The 16,427-nt window shown below is 45.5% G+C and overlaps 1 protein-coding gene across 2 annotated transcripts; it reads left to right on the top strand.

Moving 5' to 3' along the window:
* The first annotated feature begins 40 nt into the window (after positions 1 to 40).
* On the top strand, positions 41 to 15,598 carry HDHD2 (haloacid dehalogenase like hydrolase domain containing 2). Of its 2 annotated transcripts, none has more exons than XM_026086453.1 (7): positions 41 to 102; positions 2,222 to 2,323; positions 4,966 to 5,174; positions 8,413 to 8,497; positions 12,643 to 12,859; positions 13,271 to 13,334; positions 14,411 to 15,598. In XM_026086453.1, the coding sequence occupies exons 2-7, from the start codon at positions 2,223 to 2,225 to the stop codon at positions 14,524 to 14,526; spliced, it is 792 nt and encodes a 263-aa protein (XP_025942238.1). In that variant the 5' UTR covers positions 41 to 102; position 2,222; the 3' UTR covers positions 14,527 to 15,598. The 2 variants fall into 2 exon arrangements, with proteins under 2 accessions (XP_025942238.1, XP_025942237.1); XM_026086452.1 differs by lacking the exon at positions 41 to 102 and adding an exon at positions 1,339 to 1,660.
* Positions 15,599 to 16,427: the final 829 nt, after the last annotated feature.

Genomic DNA, 16,427 nt, shown 5'->3' on the forward strand with positions numbered 1-16,427 from the left:
AGGCGGGCTCAGGCGCTTGGGCGGGCAGCCCCGGCCGGCGAGGACCCCGCGTGGCGGCGGCGGCGGGCAGCCCGCAGGACCCGGTCGGGCGGCCGCAGCCAGGTTAGTATATGCGCGGGAGTGGGGGGGGGCGCCACCCTGCTCCCCCCCCTCCACGGCAGAGTGGGCCCGCCCGCGCTGTGCGGGAGGCGGCGGGCGGGCGGTACCATCGCAGCCGGAGAGGGGGGGCGGCGCCGGGCACCAGCAGCCCCCCGTGGGCTGGGGGGCTTGGGCAGAGCTCCGCTGAACGCACTTTGGGTGGATAGCTGCTGCCAGTGGGGAGAGCAGGCGAGAGGAAGGTTTCTTTGAGGCACAGGAATAAGGCAATGATTATATTCAGTGATTTCTCAGGTTTTTAGGGCTTGCTGGGCTGCGAGCTTTATTCCTGAATCAGCCTGCGCTGAATTAGGCGATGCTGAAAACCGTCCCCGCAAACGACTTACGCGCAGCCTGCATAAACAGACTGCAAACAGGAAAATCAGCAGGGGAAAAGGGGGGTGAAAAAATAAAATAAAATAGAAATCCTGTTTTCTGCCAAGGCGGGGAAGCCTTCCCCCAGCTGTGCTGCCCGCGCAGGCCGCTCGCTCTGTGGCTCTGCGGTTTTCGCAGCTTTTTAATCCCCCTCAGCGCTCCAAATTCCCCGTGCCGGGGCCGAAGGGCCCGAGAGAGGACGGTTCCGTGTCCCGCAGATACTGTGGACTCATCCAAATTCCACTCTGCTCAGGCACTTTATCTGCGCCAAGGATTTTACCCYGGGAGGAGGTCTGAGAAACCTGGTGCCCTCTTTTCCCGAGATACTGGTGAAGCTCCCTGAGTAGTTCTGTTATCGGTTCTTTATCATAGACATTTAACCTTGATCTCTCTGGCAGCAGACATAATATAAAATAAGCATTTTTTTTTCTTATTGCAGGGAACCAGGAGGAATAATTAAAGTGGCATCTCATAAAGTTGTCCGCACACTGTATCTTGTACCTTAGACATCAAGTTCACATGATCTTAGTAGCTGATAAATCTGTCTGCAAAGATAAAAATGTCCTGATAGAAAATTAAATTTGTTAAGACAGGTTCTAGTCATGGGGCTGACTGCTATGGATGTTTTTAAAAGTACATACATGTTGCATGCTCCGTCTGTAACCAGAACAGCTCAACAGAAAATCCTGATGGATTGTTAGTGATGACAGCTCGGAAAGTAATGTCTGACAAACAGGAGAAAAGCTCCTGTATTGGACATTCGCTAAGAAATGGCTCAGCAAATTTGCCTGTGGAGGTAGAGCACTTGCAAAATAYGTAAAGAGCAGGTGTTTTATAAAGATGTACGAGTTTTCAAAGACAACTTTTTAGCCAGATGACTCGCACCAAAGCTTAATGTTCTCTTCCCCGGTGCCTTTACTCTTCGAATACTGGTTTCTGTTTTAGGCTGAGTGTCCTATATCTGTTTGTAAGACACACAAGCTCGCTGCAGAAAGACTGCACAGCTGCCCCCTTTGCGAGAGGAGGGAGTAATCCTTTTGGGTGCTGGATATCCTTGAGCCCTGATGGCTTCCAGACTAGCCACCTGCAAATCCACACTGCTGGCTCAGGAGCTGGTCCTACCTGCCTTCGTTTGTTTGATGACGAGCAGGTAGTCTGGGCCTAAAAACTGGGACGCCTGAGTTGTGTTGTGGGCCGGATCGCTGTAGATCCGGCTTACAAAAATAAAGTTAGCAATAGCCACTTCTGCAGTGCGTTTTGAGCATTATAGAGCACTTGTATCATTGCTTAGTAGTATTGTATTTATTTTTACTTGAACAACACCGCTGGTGTCGATGGGACTTGCTGAAACGTGCTCGCTGAGGCCTTGAGCCAGCAATACCAGACGTAACGATCCCCTTCCCAACAGTCTTAGTTGTTTAGAGATTTTTTTGACACGCACAAATAAAGGCACTTAAAAAACAAATAGCACCTGATTTCCATATATAGAGTCTTTGGGAAAATACCACCCCATCAATTATGTATTTTTTTTAAACACTGCCTTTTATTTCTCTGTCTAAAGGGGCCCATTTAATACTACGAGTAATGTTCTGAGTAATACTGGGCTTGGCACAAATGAGGCGCTTAACCGAGTTCCTTATTTTTATTATCCATTGTCTGCTAACCAGTTTTTCGTTGTTTCATTTATTTGCCGTTTCCCTGGGGAATGAAGGATGGCAGCTCGGCGCGCGCTGAAAGCTGTCTTGGTGGATCTCAGCGGCACGCTTCACGTTGAAGACTCAGCTGTGCCAGGCGCGCAGGAAGCTCTTAAAAGGCAAGTTGCTTTTTTCCATTTCCTCTTGTGGGTTGTGTCAGTGCTGTTTGCACAAAGATGCTTCTTTTAATGAAAGGGGCCTGAAGGTTCTGCCTTATTTTACTGACATACATAAGCAAATATGTGGCCAAATTCTGCTTTTTAGTTACACCTGTATTAACACCAGGAGAACTCTGCAAAAGGCCTGGACATTGAGCTGTTACTACAAACCACCTGATCCCCTGCGGTTTCCCTAAGAAGCTCGCTTAAGGTCTTTTGCAAGTCTTTTCTGGGTAGAAAAGACTTATTATTCCGAGCATTTCAGCTAATTCATGCGGGACTGCAGCCTTAGCCCAAAGAGGAAGGTTGTTAGGTTAACCTGGATCACCCCATGCGTAACAAGGTCACTTCAGCTCAGCTGATGCTTGGTGCTTCGTTTAACTACAGGAGCTTGATCATATGTGTGAGCCCTTAAGCCTGGGGTGGGCTAGATTGGAATAACAGCGAGAATAACTTGGCCCAGTGAGGAAGGTATCCTTTACCAAGTCCTCATTTCCTTTGGTCTTTCAGACAAGGCTTTCTTTTAAAAAAAATTTTTTTCTGCTAGGTAAACAACCTCAGCTTTTTAGTTGGGAAGTGTTTGATAATACAGATTTGTATGAATCTCAACACATTAATTAGCAGTGCAGTAAGTACAGAAACTGAGGCACAGTAAAATGATTTACTCTAGTCGAAGGACCAGGTCGGCAGCAAAGTAGGATATGCAGTGCCAGGGATCTTTGTATCGTGTTCTGACACTGTTTCCCTGAAGAAGTCACCCTGCAAAGGATGAAGAGAAACAATATAAAGTGATGTATGCCGCCGTGGTGAGTGGCAGGGGACACCTTAAGATACTGGAGCAGTGAGAATTAATGGGAGGAGAGAAGTAGGGTTGAATTAAGCATGGGAAGTTTTTGCTGGAGTTCTGTCGACTGCTTAGATTTTTGTAAAGCTAGACTGTTGCTCAGAGGGAAAGCGGATGGACTAGGAAACTCTGCATTTCTTTTTACCAGTAATTCTGTGGAAATAATTATCCCCTAAAGATGTAGGACTGCAAGGAAGTAAAAACTACTGAAGTGCTGGGTATKCATTCATACGCACTCATTCGCTGGATCCTGCCGGCCCGTGTTTCATGCTGCAGGGAGAACTTGTGCCGGATGAGAGTTAGCGTTCTGGAAATTCCCTGCGTGTACAAAAGAGATGATGCTGTCAAGAACACCTCTGCGTCTCTCCTGTCTGCTGCTCACCTCCAAGCCCTCAGGCAATAGGCAGGGCAATAGAAAGGATTTTTGTGGAATCAGAAGACGGACAATATTTTATAAAGCCGTTGATTCTCCTCTGCCTTCTGCTGTGCTTCTGCTCGATTCCTACTGGGCTTTGCTCATGCGGGCCCTGTCCTAGCTTTGGGAGGAAATTAGAGAAGGGAAAAGACATGGAGATCGTCCAGTGCTCTGTTGTGCTTCCGTTGAGGATCACAGGTCTGGAGAACAGAGGTCATTTCCCTGCAAAGAACAGCCAGGTCTTTCTGCTTGAAGATAAGAAAAAAGAAAAAAAAGATTCTCATAATTTTTTTTGCTAATCCAGGTAATTGTCCTTCCTAGAGAGAACCTGAAATGATTGGCAGACAGCTTGCTTTGGGAACAAATGGATAGGTTGTATTTTCAGGATTGCCTCTTAGTATTGAGGGCATAAATCTTAATTTCTATTTTATTGGTAAACAGGGGACTTTTTTTTTTTTAAGCCAGTTCATAGCTGTGAAAGGTCAGCGTGTCTTTCCAGGAAGCAGAACAGACAAGGGCAAGAAGTGGCAGGTGCAAGCAAGTCTCCAGCATTGACCAACTTTATTCTGCTGTTCTCCATGCAGTCGTGATGCCAGAGTTTGTTTCTATAGTAACAAACAGAGAAAGTGATGGTGGGGGAGCAATTAAAGGAAATGCCATTGAAATTGTCACTTGGAATTATTTGGTTGTTCGGTAGCATGTACCGTCAGCGTAGGGCAATAATGTGGTTTTATGTGATGATCAATGTTCCTCTGTAAAGGGAGAAATGGCTGCAAAAGCTGACATAAAATTGCCACGCAGATAACGTAGGCTCCTAGAGCATCCTGCATCTCCGAGTGAGCTACAGCTACTGTGAAGTTCACCCGGCATGTTGAGTTCAATATATTAATTTAGCAGCAAGGTTCTTCTGTTTGTTTATTTTGGTTCAGGATTCTGTTAATCCAGAACACAGGGCTGGACTGCTTATGCTCCAGTTTGAATTAAAAGGCTTTTCAGACTAGTTGCAGTTGCTCAAAGGTGTTTTTGTTACTCCTGTGAAGATGGAATTTGGAATCACCATTTTCCTCCTGACTCTTCCTGGCAGAAGCAGAGCAGGGGAGACCTGATCCTGTTCTGCAGAGCATAGCTGTAATTTTTGTCCTCTGTTTCACGCTGTGCTCCAGTCCACGCAGAAGGTAACGACCTCCTGTTGCTTCTGGACTGTACCACCGGTAGCCTGGGACATGGRCAATCTTTTCAGCTGCCACCTTTAGACAGATCATCCTTTTTAAATCCCAGAGAGGCATACGAAGTGTGCAAGTAAAAGGATTATCTGTCCAATTTGCCTTTGCTCTTCCACATCAGGCTCCGGGGTGCTCCAGTTACCGTTCGATTTGTGACCAACACAACRAAAGAGTGCAAGAGAGACCTGCTGGAGAGGCTGACGAAACTGGGATTTGACATTGCGGAAAATGAGATCTTCACATCTCTGACAGCAGCCAGAAATCTCCTGGAGCAAAAGCAGGTGCGGCCTCTTCTCCTGGTGGATGATAAGGCCTTGCCTGACTTCACAGGTGAGATGGTGGGAGAACGGCACAGGGAAAGGTTGTTGAAGYGCTAGCTGAGGAAACATTGCGCTCTCCCTTTTGTAGAACGACGAGCATGTAAAACACTGCTCTGCCTTCTCAGAGTTCAAGTGTCCGCTACTTCTCACTGTGATAAACTGGTTGTAAACAGTACTTTCGGTGACGTCTAGCCGTGATGGAAGCCTAAAACATGGAACTCTCCAGAGTCATAAAAATTCTTTATTCTTTTTAATTCAACAGTAAACAATCTAAAGCCATGATTGTCATAGCTGCTTGAGGAGTAGTGGGAATGGCAGCTAAAACCTTCAAAGGGGCAGGAATTCAGATAAAACTCACTACTTTCTATTAATTTCCAGTGTAGAAAGTAATATTTATTACTAGATCATTGGAGAGYTATTCCACCTACCAATGCTGATATGTTTTGTAGCAAAAATGSGTCAATTTGTGGGAAATCAGAAGTTTTCCTCCGCTATTGTACAGAGATTGTGTCCATATAGAACTAGCACTTCCAAGCAATTTTCCCAGCTGACGTTGGTCCCGTGCTGCTTGCAGTGCATTTTGTCYCACTGGCTCACAAAGATCTTTCTTGGGCGAAGTTAGGTGACAAAGTGATCAAAGTGTCCCATGCGTATTGCCAGATCAGCAGTGAGACAAACTGCTAAAAAGTCTCCGTGTAGAGACACGGGAAGCTCTTTCTCTCTTAATAGATGGCTATTAAATGTGAAATCTCCAGGTAGTTACTGTTTAGCTTGAGTTATTGAACATCTAGGTCTCATTCCATGTACTTTTGATACCTAATTGGGTGATAGAAGCTTTATCACCCTAGATTGTCATCTCTAAAGCTTTTCACTTTATCACTCTAGATTGTCATCTCTAAAGACGTGGTTAACACCTGCTTTAGTTTCAGATGTGCCTGTCTCTCCCCCTCAACAATAAGGGGAGCCTAAGCTGATGTATTCTAACTTGGACACCTCAGGCAGGTGCCTAAAGTTAGGACAGTTAATCCTTGACTTATCCCACATCTTCGTTTGAAGAAGAGTGGAGATACGCATGTTTTTAGCTTGCTTGGAGTTGAAAACAGTCCATTGGATTGTGAATAGTCTTTCATCTAAACTCAGGGCAGTGAAAATGTGGATGATTTGCCACTGCTCCCTGCCTTATAAACTTAAATCCTTACTGTTGTGTAATTTAAGTAGGTTCTAGTCTTGCTAGGAGGTGGACATTTTCTGTTAAATTTTGGTGCCGTGGTCTATTCAGTCATCTTCAGAAAGATAAGCGCACAGAGGAGGAAAGGCCGGATGGGCTGTGAGGGCAGTGAAACCTGATRATCTGCTCCGCCTAACATTGTATCTGGAGAAATATGCCCCCAGCACCATTCTGTATTTGTGTTCTCAGGAAGGCTTTCTTGGGTCGGAGACAGCAGCTGGTTGCACTTCAGGTAGATAAATCAGTTTAATCTCTATGTATTTGGGATCTTTCCATCAGTTTAACAGTAGCTGATGCTAATTTTGTACAAGATGGCAAAGACAGAGATACCAGCAGAGTAAATGGGTGGCATTTTGTGTGTAGCCTGAATCTGGCATGGATAGCTTTGTTAGTTTTTCTTCTACAAGCGATTTGGCTCACATTCTCTCAGGACTGCTCTTGAAACATTTAAGTACAATGGAGAATGTTTTAAAACCCTGTTAGTGACTGCTATTGAATKATTCTTGGATAATCTCTCTATAAAATTGGTCACAGATGGATGAATGTAATCCATTCATGGTTAATGGCCCCAGATGCTTTCGGGTGGTGTCACAAATCCACATGGCGTCTGTGAGTGCTACTTTTTGCTGCCTGTGCCAACTGAAGGACACGCAGCATGAGACATCAGCCAGGGGCTTGCAGTGATGCTCTCTGGAGACGCAGCAGTTCTAGTTGTCCTGGGAAAGGTGTAGAGTATGTGCTGTGTGAAGGCAGAGCAAAAACTCCAGCAAGTGCAGGGTGCAGCTGTTACTTAGACTATTTAAAATAAATCTCTCCGGTACTCCTGTTTCTCCTGGAGATGCTGCTCTGCCTCCATTGCTGGTTCTGTGCCATGGTCCTGTTCCTCCCAGCCGTTACAGGGCTATATCTAGTTCCTTCAGAGGTGACGCTGCCATCTGAAGAYGACCGTGCTCCTCCAGAACAGTGCAGGACAAAGGAGGTGTAAGCTGTTCTCGAGGGAACTAATCCACATTAAAAAAGACCTTYCAAAACAGCCAAAAGTAACCTAGTGTAACAACTTCTAGGTCATGCAGCAAGACCATCTTTGCCATCATAACCAGACTGCTTTGCAGAACGGCAATCAGGCTTTCCACCCTAAGTGCAAATTGATATTCTTAGATAATAAAAAGTCATTCAGTTTAAAAACAATGCTGAATTTCAGTGGAGACGGTGAGAGAATTGCTGTTAGACTGTACAGGTGCGTGCTTCATGAAGGGTGACAGACTCTGGATGGATCAACACCTTCTCCAGTGAGGCTTTCCTCATTTCTGAAAGACATATGTCTCATCTAAGTGATTTAGCTGTGCCAAAAAATGCTATTTTTTGTTGTAAAGTGATTAATCGCACTTGTTGCCTAGCTTGGCAAATGACAGAGATTCAGTTGGTTTAAAGCRTGGAAAATTTTACTTCCTGTGCAAATCAAGAGCTGACACTTCCCTTCACTCCATGGAAGACGGTAACTGAAACTTGTCAGCTAACAAATCCAGTCTTGCCTGCCGCTGGGGAAATGCGACACTCTTCCGTGGGCCGCTCTTGACCTGATGACCCGCTTCGCCTTTCGCTGTGCTCCCCAGGGGCGATAGCCCGCAAGGTTCTTAGGAACTTGAACTGCTCTAGCTCTTAATTCCTCATTCAGACTTTCCAGCGTTTGTTTGTGCAGTGAGACTGAGAGAAGTCAATCGTTTTTCTTCGGCCTCCCTCTGAAGGGCACTGAGAATGTTTTCAATTTATTCCCAGTATAATCYGCTATAAAAAGGGTCTGAAGGCAGTCAGTTATCAATGAACTTCTGTGAAGAGGGGCAGACGTAGCTACAGACTGTGACCCACGTTCTTAATAGACATGCTGTAACRACTGGGTCTGCTTGGGTGGTGTGGATAGTTGGGGGATCACTTGGCCATGCAAAAAGCTGACTGTATTGCTAAGTATGAACAAAATCTGGTTCACTCAGAATAATCAGTGGTACCATTTTTGATTTTCCAGGGATAGCCACTCATGACCCTAACGCAGTGGTAGTAGGACTGGCTCCTGAGCACTTTAACTATGAGATGATGAACAAGGCATTCCGGTAAGTCTGTGTCTCCGCGTTGATTTTTTGGATGATGGTTGTCTCATGCTGGCCTCTGTATCTCCACGTATGAGAGGAATTCCTTCCTGTATGGAGAGAAGAGGGTGATAACAACATCACCATTACGTAGTGAGGGTTGTGGTGTCCTCTTCCGTGTCTGAGAGGGAACCACTAACCTTTGTGGATTCGGGGACCTTAACCATGAGCCTCAGGCAGGCCAGCCCTGGGTTTCATAGGTTTCAGTCTGTAATTAAACTTAGTTACGGCATTAACAAGACAATTACAAACATAACAAAATTAAAACGTTGACGTGAAAAGGTTAGTAACATTTCAAGAGGAAATGCTTACACAGAAACAAGAAGGAGTAGGGAGAAGGCTTCTGTGTTCAAAACCTCTGTCTTCAGAGCCCAAATCTTATAGGGGCTAGATGGAAACCCAGTATTTAGGGCAGATTATTCCTTATCTGCCTAATGTCGGATTTCTAGTAATTTCTTTTGAAGCATCTTGTTTTCGGCAGTGGCCACCACAACATGCTGGGTTAGATGAACTGTGGATCTGGTCCAGTCCATGTTATCACTAAAACCTGTAATTTTGTCTGTAGATTATATAAGTGGTAAGTCAGATAAAAGCTGTCTGCGACTGCGTCAGATTGCAGTAACGTGTGCAGAGGTGCGTAGCCCTGCACCGTTCTCTCCAGTTCTAGGTTCTGCTCAACAGACTAGTCATAACTTTTAACCAGGAGAAGACTTTAGCTTGGAGAGACTTGAATGTGAGCCTGTTACCGAGAGGCACAACCTACCTCTGCTGCGGGAGCGCTAACCCCTGCTGGCTAACCCCTTCCTGGTTAACTCCCTGCTGTGGTACAACACATATGATGAATCCTTCCCGCTCTCTGCTCTCAGGGTGGCTGCCACTGCACRGTTTTTCACCTTGAAATTGGAAAAAAATGTGGTCTTGAGCGTCTCAATCTGTCTTTATAAGCACTAAATGTGAAGAGGAGCTAACAATTACTGTTCACCAGTAGCTTGTGGAGGCTGCTTATAATAGCAAGCCAGTGCTGTCCTTATCTGCATGCCAGTTCTACGTCATAAAAACACGTATAGACCCAAACCAACCTTGTGGCTGCCTCATTAGTGCATGTTGMCAGTGGCATTGTGTTTTATACTGCGCTCATGAGGGGACTCTTAATTTCACGACTGCACAAAGTCATCTCATCCTGGATTCCAGTGCTTGCTTCATTTTGGTTATTGATATTTCTGTCATGAATACATTAGCTGTTGAATGATAGTCATTAGCTGCCTCAGGCTGGAGACCTGGACACTTAAAACAAGGAACCAGTCAAGTCATGTTCAGAGTGACCAAGGGCCCCGGGCTTTATGGGGCCAGAGTACMCAAGAAAGCCTACAGAACAGGTCCTACAGAAGTGAAGGAGGTTATCCCAGCCTGGATTTGGACTTGTTGCGTTAAACACAGAACTGGACACTTGGTCTGGTGACAGAAGGGAGATGCCGAAGGGCAAATCTGGTCCATGCCTCTGCAGCTGGCAGTGGGCCTGAGCTGCCCTTGCTGCCCAAGAGAGACCTGGATTCAAGCGTGGAGCATAGGCTGAGCAATCCCGAGCCCTTCAGCYGGCCTTGCCTTGTGGCGGACGCTTTCCCAGCCTCTTGGCTGACTCTTCTACCTGGAGGAGGATTTCATCCTCCCTGAATACTGCCTGGATTTGTCCGGTGTTTGTCCTGGTCCTGCCGTTCAAGCTGGGCAGAGGCCCTAGGAGGTGCTCTAGTTGATCTTGAATATCTCACTGACTTGTTCTGGGGTTTTCCCCTAGTCTTCTGTTGGGGATAAACTTCTGTCCTGCTGGTGTCACTTTGGTTTGGTCTGAAGGAAATGCTTAACTAACTACTGACCCATTCTCTTCTTTGAGCCTTATACCACTGTCCTTTACTGCTCTGATAACTAACTCATTTGGGATTCGCATTGCTCGCAGCGAAACATTGAGGTGAATCTGATTAAACGCAGATATCTACAATGCAGATGCCTGTGTCTGAGCTAGTGACCTGGGAGAGAGGAGGCACTTGGAAGACACCATTCATTTTTCCCCTAGCAAGGCTTAAAATAGGACAGATGAACCGTGCCCCAGAAGGGCTGCTTCCTTYTCACTGACTGTGAGGAGCCCAGGCTGACTAACTGCAACTACTCTACTGACATCCAACGTGAGGTTAGATCAATCATCTAACCCAATATGAGTCCCAAAACGTGATACGCAAAGATCATTCTCTAGGCACCATTTGAAATGCCTGGGAATAAGTTTCCCTTTTTGTATACATGGGATTTTGATGCCACGTTTAGAGGAATTCTCTCAGGTGAGATCCTTCCTGTAAGTGGTTGCRGTGCCACTGTCAAATTAAATTTTTCTGTATCCTAGAGGCATCCTCCTGTTGTGAACATATCTGGCTGCTCGCAGATACGCCTGCCAGCTTAGTTCTTGTTGAGCTTGCTTTGGAACGCGTCGATTCAGTACAAGTGCTTTGTGATAATTAAGTGAAATGAAATATTATCATTTATGCATTGCTCAAAGTACCCAAGTTGCTCTGCCGACACGGGGGAAAGAAGAGATGTTCTCCAAGGAGCGCACAGCTAACCTACGCCGGCCGCTTTGAACAGAGGCACAGCAGAGCTCCAGAAAGGCTATAAAGGGACAAAACAAGATTTTTTTTTGTTTGTTTTCTTAAAGGCTTTTTTTGTAAAACAGGGTTAAGGGGAAAAGAAATCCTCCTTTCTGCTCTCAAGATAACGGCCAGTGGTGCCCTTCTATACCCAGCTTTGCTGTTTCCACTGTGCTAGTTACATTTCTACCTGTTGTGATAAAGACTGGAGCTGCCTGCAGGACCTGAAGAAGGTGCCGTAAAATCAGACGGGAAGCGTTTGGCAGGGAACCTCARCTTTTATGGATGCTATCTAGAGGGCTTTTATGGCACTGAAACTGAGGCTGGGGATGGGGGAGGACTGCAGTAACGTTGCTGAGCTTGGTAGTACCAGGAAGATTCTTTTTTAATGCCTAGGGCAGCTGTCAGGGAGGAATAAAAGACTCCTTTTGCTCTTTAAACCTGTGAAAACCCAAGGAGAGTTCCTGCTGGTGCATCGGGGCACAAATGGGCCCGGGGGAAGCGGGAGCATCCCCGCTGTTGTTCCCAGCCCGTCACACCACTGCTGCCCTCGCTTTCTGAGCCTCCCGGGTGCTGCGGCCAGCCGAGACCCTTGGGGCAATGCTGTAATGCCGCGTATTGTGGTCCTTATTCTTTGACCCTTTCGTTCTGCTCGGAAGCGTTAGGAATCTTGTGATCCGTTGCTTTGAACCATCTCCCTTTTGGAATTTTTGGTCCTGGATAGCAAGGAGATCAAATCCAGCTTTGTTTCTAAAAGGAATGGTAATAGCRCTGCTGACTGGGGAATTCAGTGGGGCAGGAATGTGCCCGATATCTTTGTGATTTTTCACGTAATCTGCTCTTCCTTCAACGTTAAAATATAAAAGTCAAGGTTTAATGACTCACCTTTTGCTTGGGATTCACCTAAACACCCAGCCCTGCTGGAAACATATAGCTGTTTAATCATCTGGCTGTTACAGGTGATGCAAACAGCCCCAAGAGCTGCTCCGCTAACAACCTGGGCTGCAGGTTTCCTGGCTGAAGCAGTGTTTTGAAAGCCCTGCTGTGTTTTCCRTCAAGGCAGGGAGATGAACAGGAAATTAAGGCTGTGGCAGTCGAGCTGCTACCTACAGCCGTTGCTTATGGTTAATGTATCTTAAAATATTTGCATGGGGAAATCAGATCGGTTCTGACGGTAGGATGTTAGCCTTTCTGAAGAGTCGGGTTGCTTAGAAAAATGAAGCTAATTGCACTAGAGATATAGAAAGGAGTTAAAAAATACTTAACTGTTAAAATCCTCAAGACAGGAGTTTCTTTATTTGGGGGATTTGTTTTATTAGCGGTTTCTGGGGAAAAAAAAGGAAGGAACTTTATTTAACTCTCCAAATAAATGAACGTCAGTGGGAGTCTTGTCATCAATGTAGATGAAAGCAGGATCAGACCTTCAGCTGTAAATACCTGTAATATAATTATGCATTTCCTTCTTCCTTGGTTCCCTAGGTTGATATTGGATGGCGCTCCTCTTATAGCCATACATAAAGCCAGGTATTTCAAGAAAAAGAACGGCTTGGCTCTGGGACCTGGCCCTTTTGTAACTGGACTGGAATACGCAACAGGCACCGAAGCCACGGTGGTGGGGAAACCAGAGAAGACTTTCTTCCTCGAAGCTTTACGAGGGACCGACTGTGCCCCAGAGGAGGCCATCATGATTGGTGATGTATGTGGGGACCAAATATCTTATCGCCTGCCCACTAATGCAGCGCTCCTCTCCGCTGTGTGTAGGTGCCTCCCAAATGCCATGTGAACCCGTCTTTCCGAAGGCGCTGGGTGAAATAAGGGGTGAAAACAAGCGTGGAAACTTGCAGGACTGAGTGTCGCCCCTGGGGTCGGCTCTCTGACTTGAGTGGGTGCTGGAGCAGCCCTAAACATCCTGCCCGGGGAAGTCTGCTGGCTTCAGGCCAAAACCACGTAGTAAATCATTCCTGTGATAGGTAACTGAAGGATTTGACTCAGTATAGTTGCTTTCAAGTGGTTCATTAGTGACATGAAAGGCAGAGGATGTTATAAAACACTCGTTAACGAGTTATGTCCGTGGCCACTAACTTACTAATCTCCTGTTCTGTCCCAGGACTGCAGGGATGATGTTGGAGGGGCCCAGAACGCTGGCATGCGAGGGATTTTAGTGAGGACCGGTAAGTACGTGTTGAATCGGTCCTGTCGGGAGACAGTGGTGCATCGATCTTGCCCAGGGTATGACAGCCCACGTGCTCCTGACCGAGCGCAGGTAGACTCTGAGCCCAGGGCAAGCTCCAGGCTTCTGCAGATGGCTGCTGTTCCTGCAGTTCAGTCCACCCAGGGGCTGCTGGGAGACCCTGAACGTATCGTCACGGAGCAGCTCGTTTGGGGATTAATTCAGCAAGTAGATTTCCTCAGCTGCGGCTTGGCAGCCTGTCAGGCAGGAGATTGCGATTAAGTCAAGGTAGGCCGTAGATTGGACTTAATGTTTGAACAACAGGTTTAGAGCAGAGACTCCTCACTGATAGCAAGATGATATGAGGTAATAGACGGGGGTGGCTGATCTCGCAGATTTGAATTTTACAATGACTAAAATAAGAGCATTAGGCCAAGAACACAGAGGAGTGGTACTTATCTAAAACGCGATATCTTAGATTACCAAGATCAGTCATGTCGATGTAACCTCTGACCGTTCAGAAACTCCGATGACATTCCCTAGTAATTACGCTGATAATTACGTACACCATTTTGCTTCAAACAAAAGCAGAACCTTAAGGGACTGACAAGTACCCTCAACATTACCGATACTGTGGTAATACTATATACTGCTAAGGTCTTTCTGAGGTAGTAGCTGTTCGTGCCACACACTCCACTACCCTCAAAATGAAAGCGAGTAATCCTACTCTTCTCACAAAAGCCAGAAGGGGAGATGTAACGTTGTAATTTCAAGACTCTGCAACCCAAATGACAGAGAATAGTGTCACTGCAGTACCGTAGATTGAAAACAGTGCGTAAGTAATGTTGCTTTTGAGCCAGAGCCTCTCCTAGAGCAGTCTTCAGGAAATCTCAGTGTTTGTTTGGGAAAGACCTGAGAGATGTCTGTTCCAGGAGAACGTCAGATGGGTATCCGTCCTACTATGTCTGGCTGCTTCTGATCCTAGGAGGCTCTAGTTTTGGGGGGAAAAAAAATCAAGCTGACAGGTTACCCAGAGCAGCTTTATAAATGCATCTTTTTGTTCATCATCTGTTACAGGTAAATACCGACCAGCAGATGAAGACAAAATCAATCCGGCTCCTTACTTAACCTGTGAGAATTTCCCAGAGGCTGTGGAACATATCCTAGAACATCTGCTGGGAGAAAGGGAGTAGTCAGTTTGAAGAAACTTCTGTTTCACGTAATTTCCGTTATTCTTGCTTCAAAAATAAAGGCCACAGGATCAGTGCATGCACCTGAAACCTAGCCATGAGGAAAGAGGATTGGTGCGTGGCCCCAGCACGGTCACGGCAAAGCCCTTTTCCTGTAGTGGTCGCACGAGGATGCGATGAGAGACCTCGGGTACTCAGCAGGTTAGACAGCATCGAGAAGGCTACAGCCAACACTGCTTGTGTTCGTGAACGATTAGGGAACATGGTGCAGAGTTCTGCTTGTTTTTAGCTTTCAAGAAATAACTGATTAAAACCCTGTCTAAAAAGCGTCAGGTTCTTGTGCCGAATTAGCTGTACTGTAAAACCTACTGGAAATACGTAAATAAAGCACAACCACTAACAGAGCCCTAGTCAGCCCGTAGTGGTAACAGTTAGTTATGCTCATTCTATGGGTTTGTTTGCACTGAGTATGTCTGTGCTCTGCTGTGATTTAAAGGTAGAGATTATGCACATCTAGGAGTGACTTTTAAATTAAGATATCACCATTATCAGTAAGAACTACTGTTGATATTTTTCTTCTCATTAAAACAGGCACTGGTTTTTGTTTTTCAAATTTTGTGTGAAATTAAAACTTACAGAATTTTCAGATGTTTCAGCTAGATGCCGTTATTAAAAACGAATGGTACAGCAACAAAAATCTGGTATTAAATGACTATGAATGTTTGAAGAAAGACTTCAGCAGGGTCCTATTTATGCTACAGTTGCAAAATTTCACTATTGTTGGTTTTTTTGTTTCTTTCTAATGTTATGGGAAAAATCCTTTACAAGCCGTGGGGACAGATTCGAGGTTTTATGCAGTTGGTTAGTAGAGCTATAAAATGAAATTTAATTCTGTAGGATGCGTTGCTTTTCCTACATGTGTTAAATACACCAATATGAACCAACTTTGTAATGATGGTAAATAGCTTTTCTGGTCCATTTGCAAACTGTAATAATCAAAGTCCTTTACATTTGTTTTACAGTGCTCCTGAGTGTTAAATTATTAGATTGTAATTATACATTGCTGCAGTATCAACCTTATTGAAAATACAGTTTTGTGTTAATGAGCCATGCTGATTCCTGTTAAGGAAAACCATCCTGATGAATGAGTGGGACACTCTCCATAAATGAAAGATTATCTGTAATCTCATCAGGTTGGTGGCTACCTACACTAAGATTCAATCGCTGGCAGTGACAAAACATACTTGGACTGAGTAGGTGCTGCAGTAGAAATGCAAGAAACAACAGAAACCCCTGGAAACAAGGGCCATCTTCAGAGATTGTTTGTGTTTTAGCCTGTAAAAGAAGATCTGTGCTTAGCACTGTTACACGTGTGACAATAAGGTGAACATCATCTGCATTAAAAATGTGCTGCGCACCCCGCAGCAGGGTTTAGGAACTTGGAGCTGCTGTTACACACACACATTAGTCAAGAGACTAATGCCTTTGCCAAATGTACAAAGCAAAAAAAAAAAAAAAAAGGGATCATTGAAGGCCTTATCTTAGGCTACCTAATAAGTTGTAACCTGCAGTTTTGAATAAATTCACACGACGGATCTATAGGCAAAAACTCCCATGAAGAAATTTCCCGCAAAGACCTCTGAAAACGTGAGTGACGCTAGAACGAAAAGAGCCTGTCGGTTCTTCAGCGAAGCGCAAAAGACCATGATACTCAGAAAAGCAACTGCCCCCAGAAGACCGGGTAAGGGAAACACCGGCAGAAACGCAAAGAGGATAACTGCCTTGAGGGTGGGTAAGAGAGGGGAAGTAACAGGACCTGGAAGCCTGCGAAATGTTTTCTTAGAATATGGCGTCTAATAAAATCATTGGTTGAAGGGCACGTGGCCGTCCTTGCAACTGGTTAC

Source organism: Apteryx rowi, unplaced genomic scaffold (assembly GCF_003343035.1).
Source record: "Apteryx rowi isolate R43461 unplaced genomic scaffold, aptRow1 scaffold_694, whole genome shotgun sequence".
Lineage (NCBI taxonomy): Eukaryota > Metazoa > Chordata > Aves > Apterygiformes > Apterygidae > Apteryx > Apteryx rowi.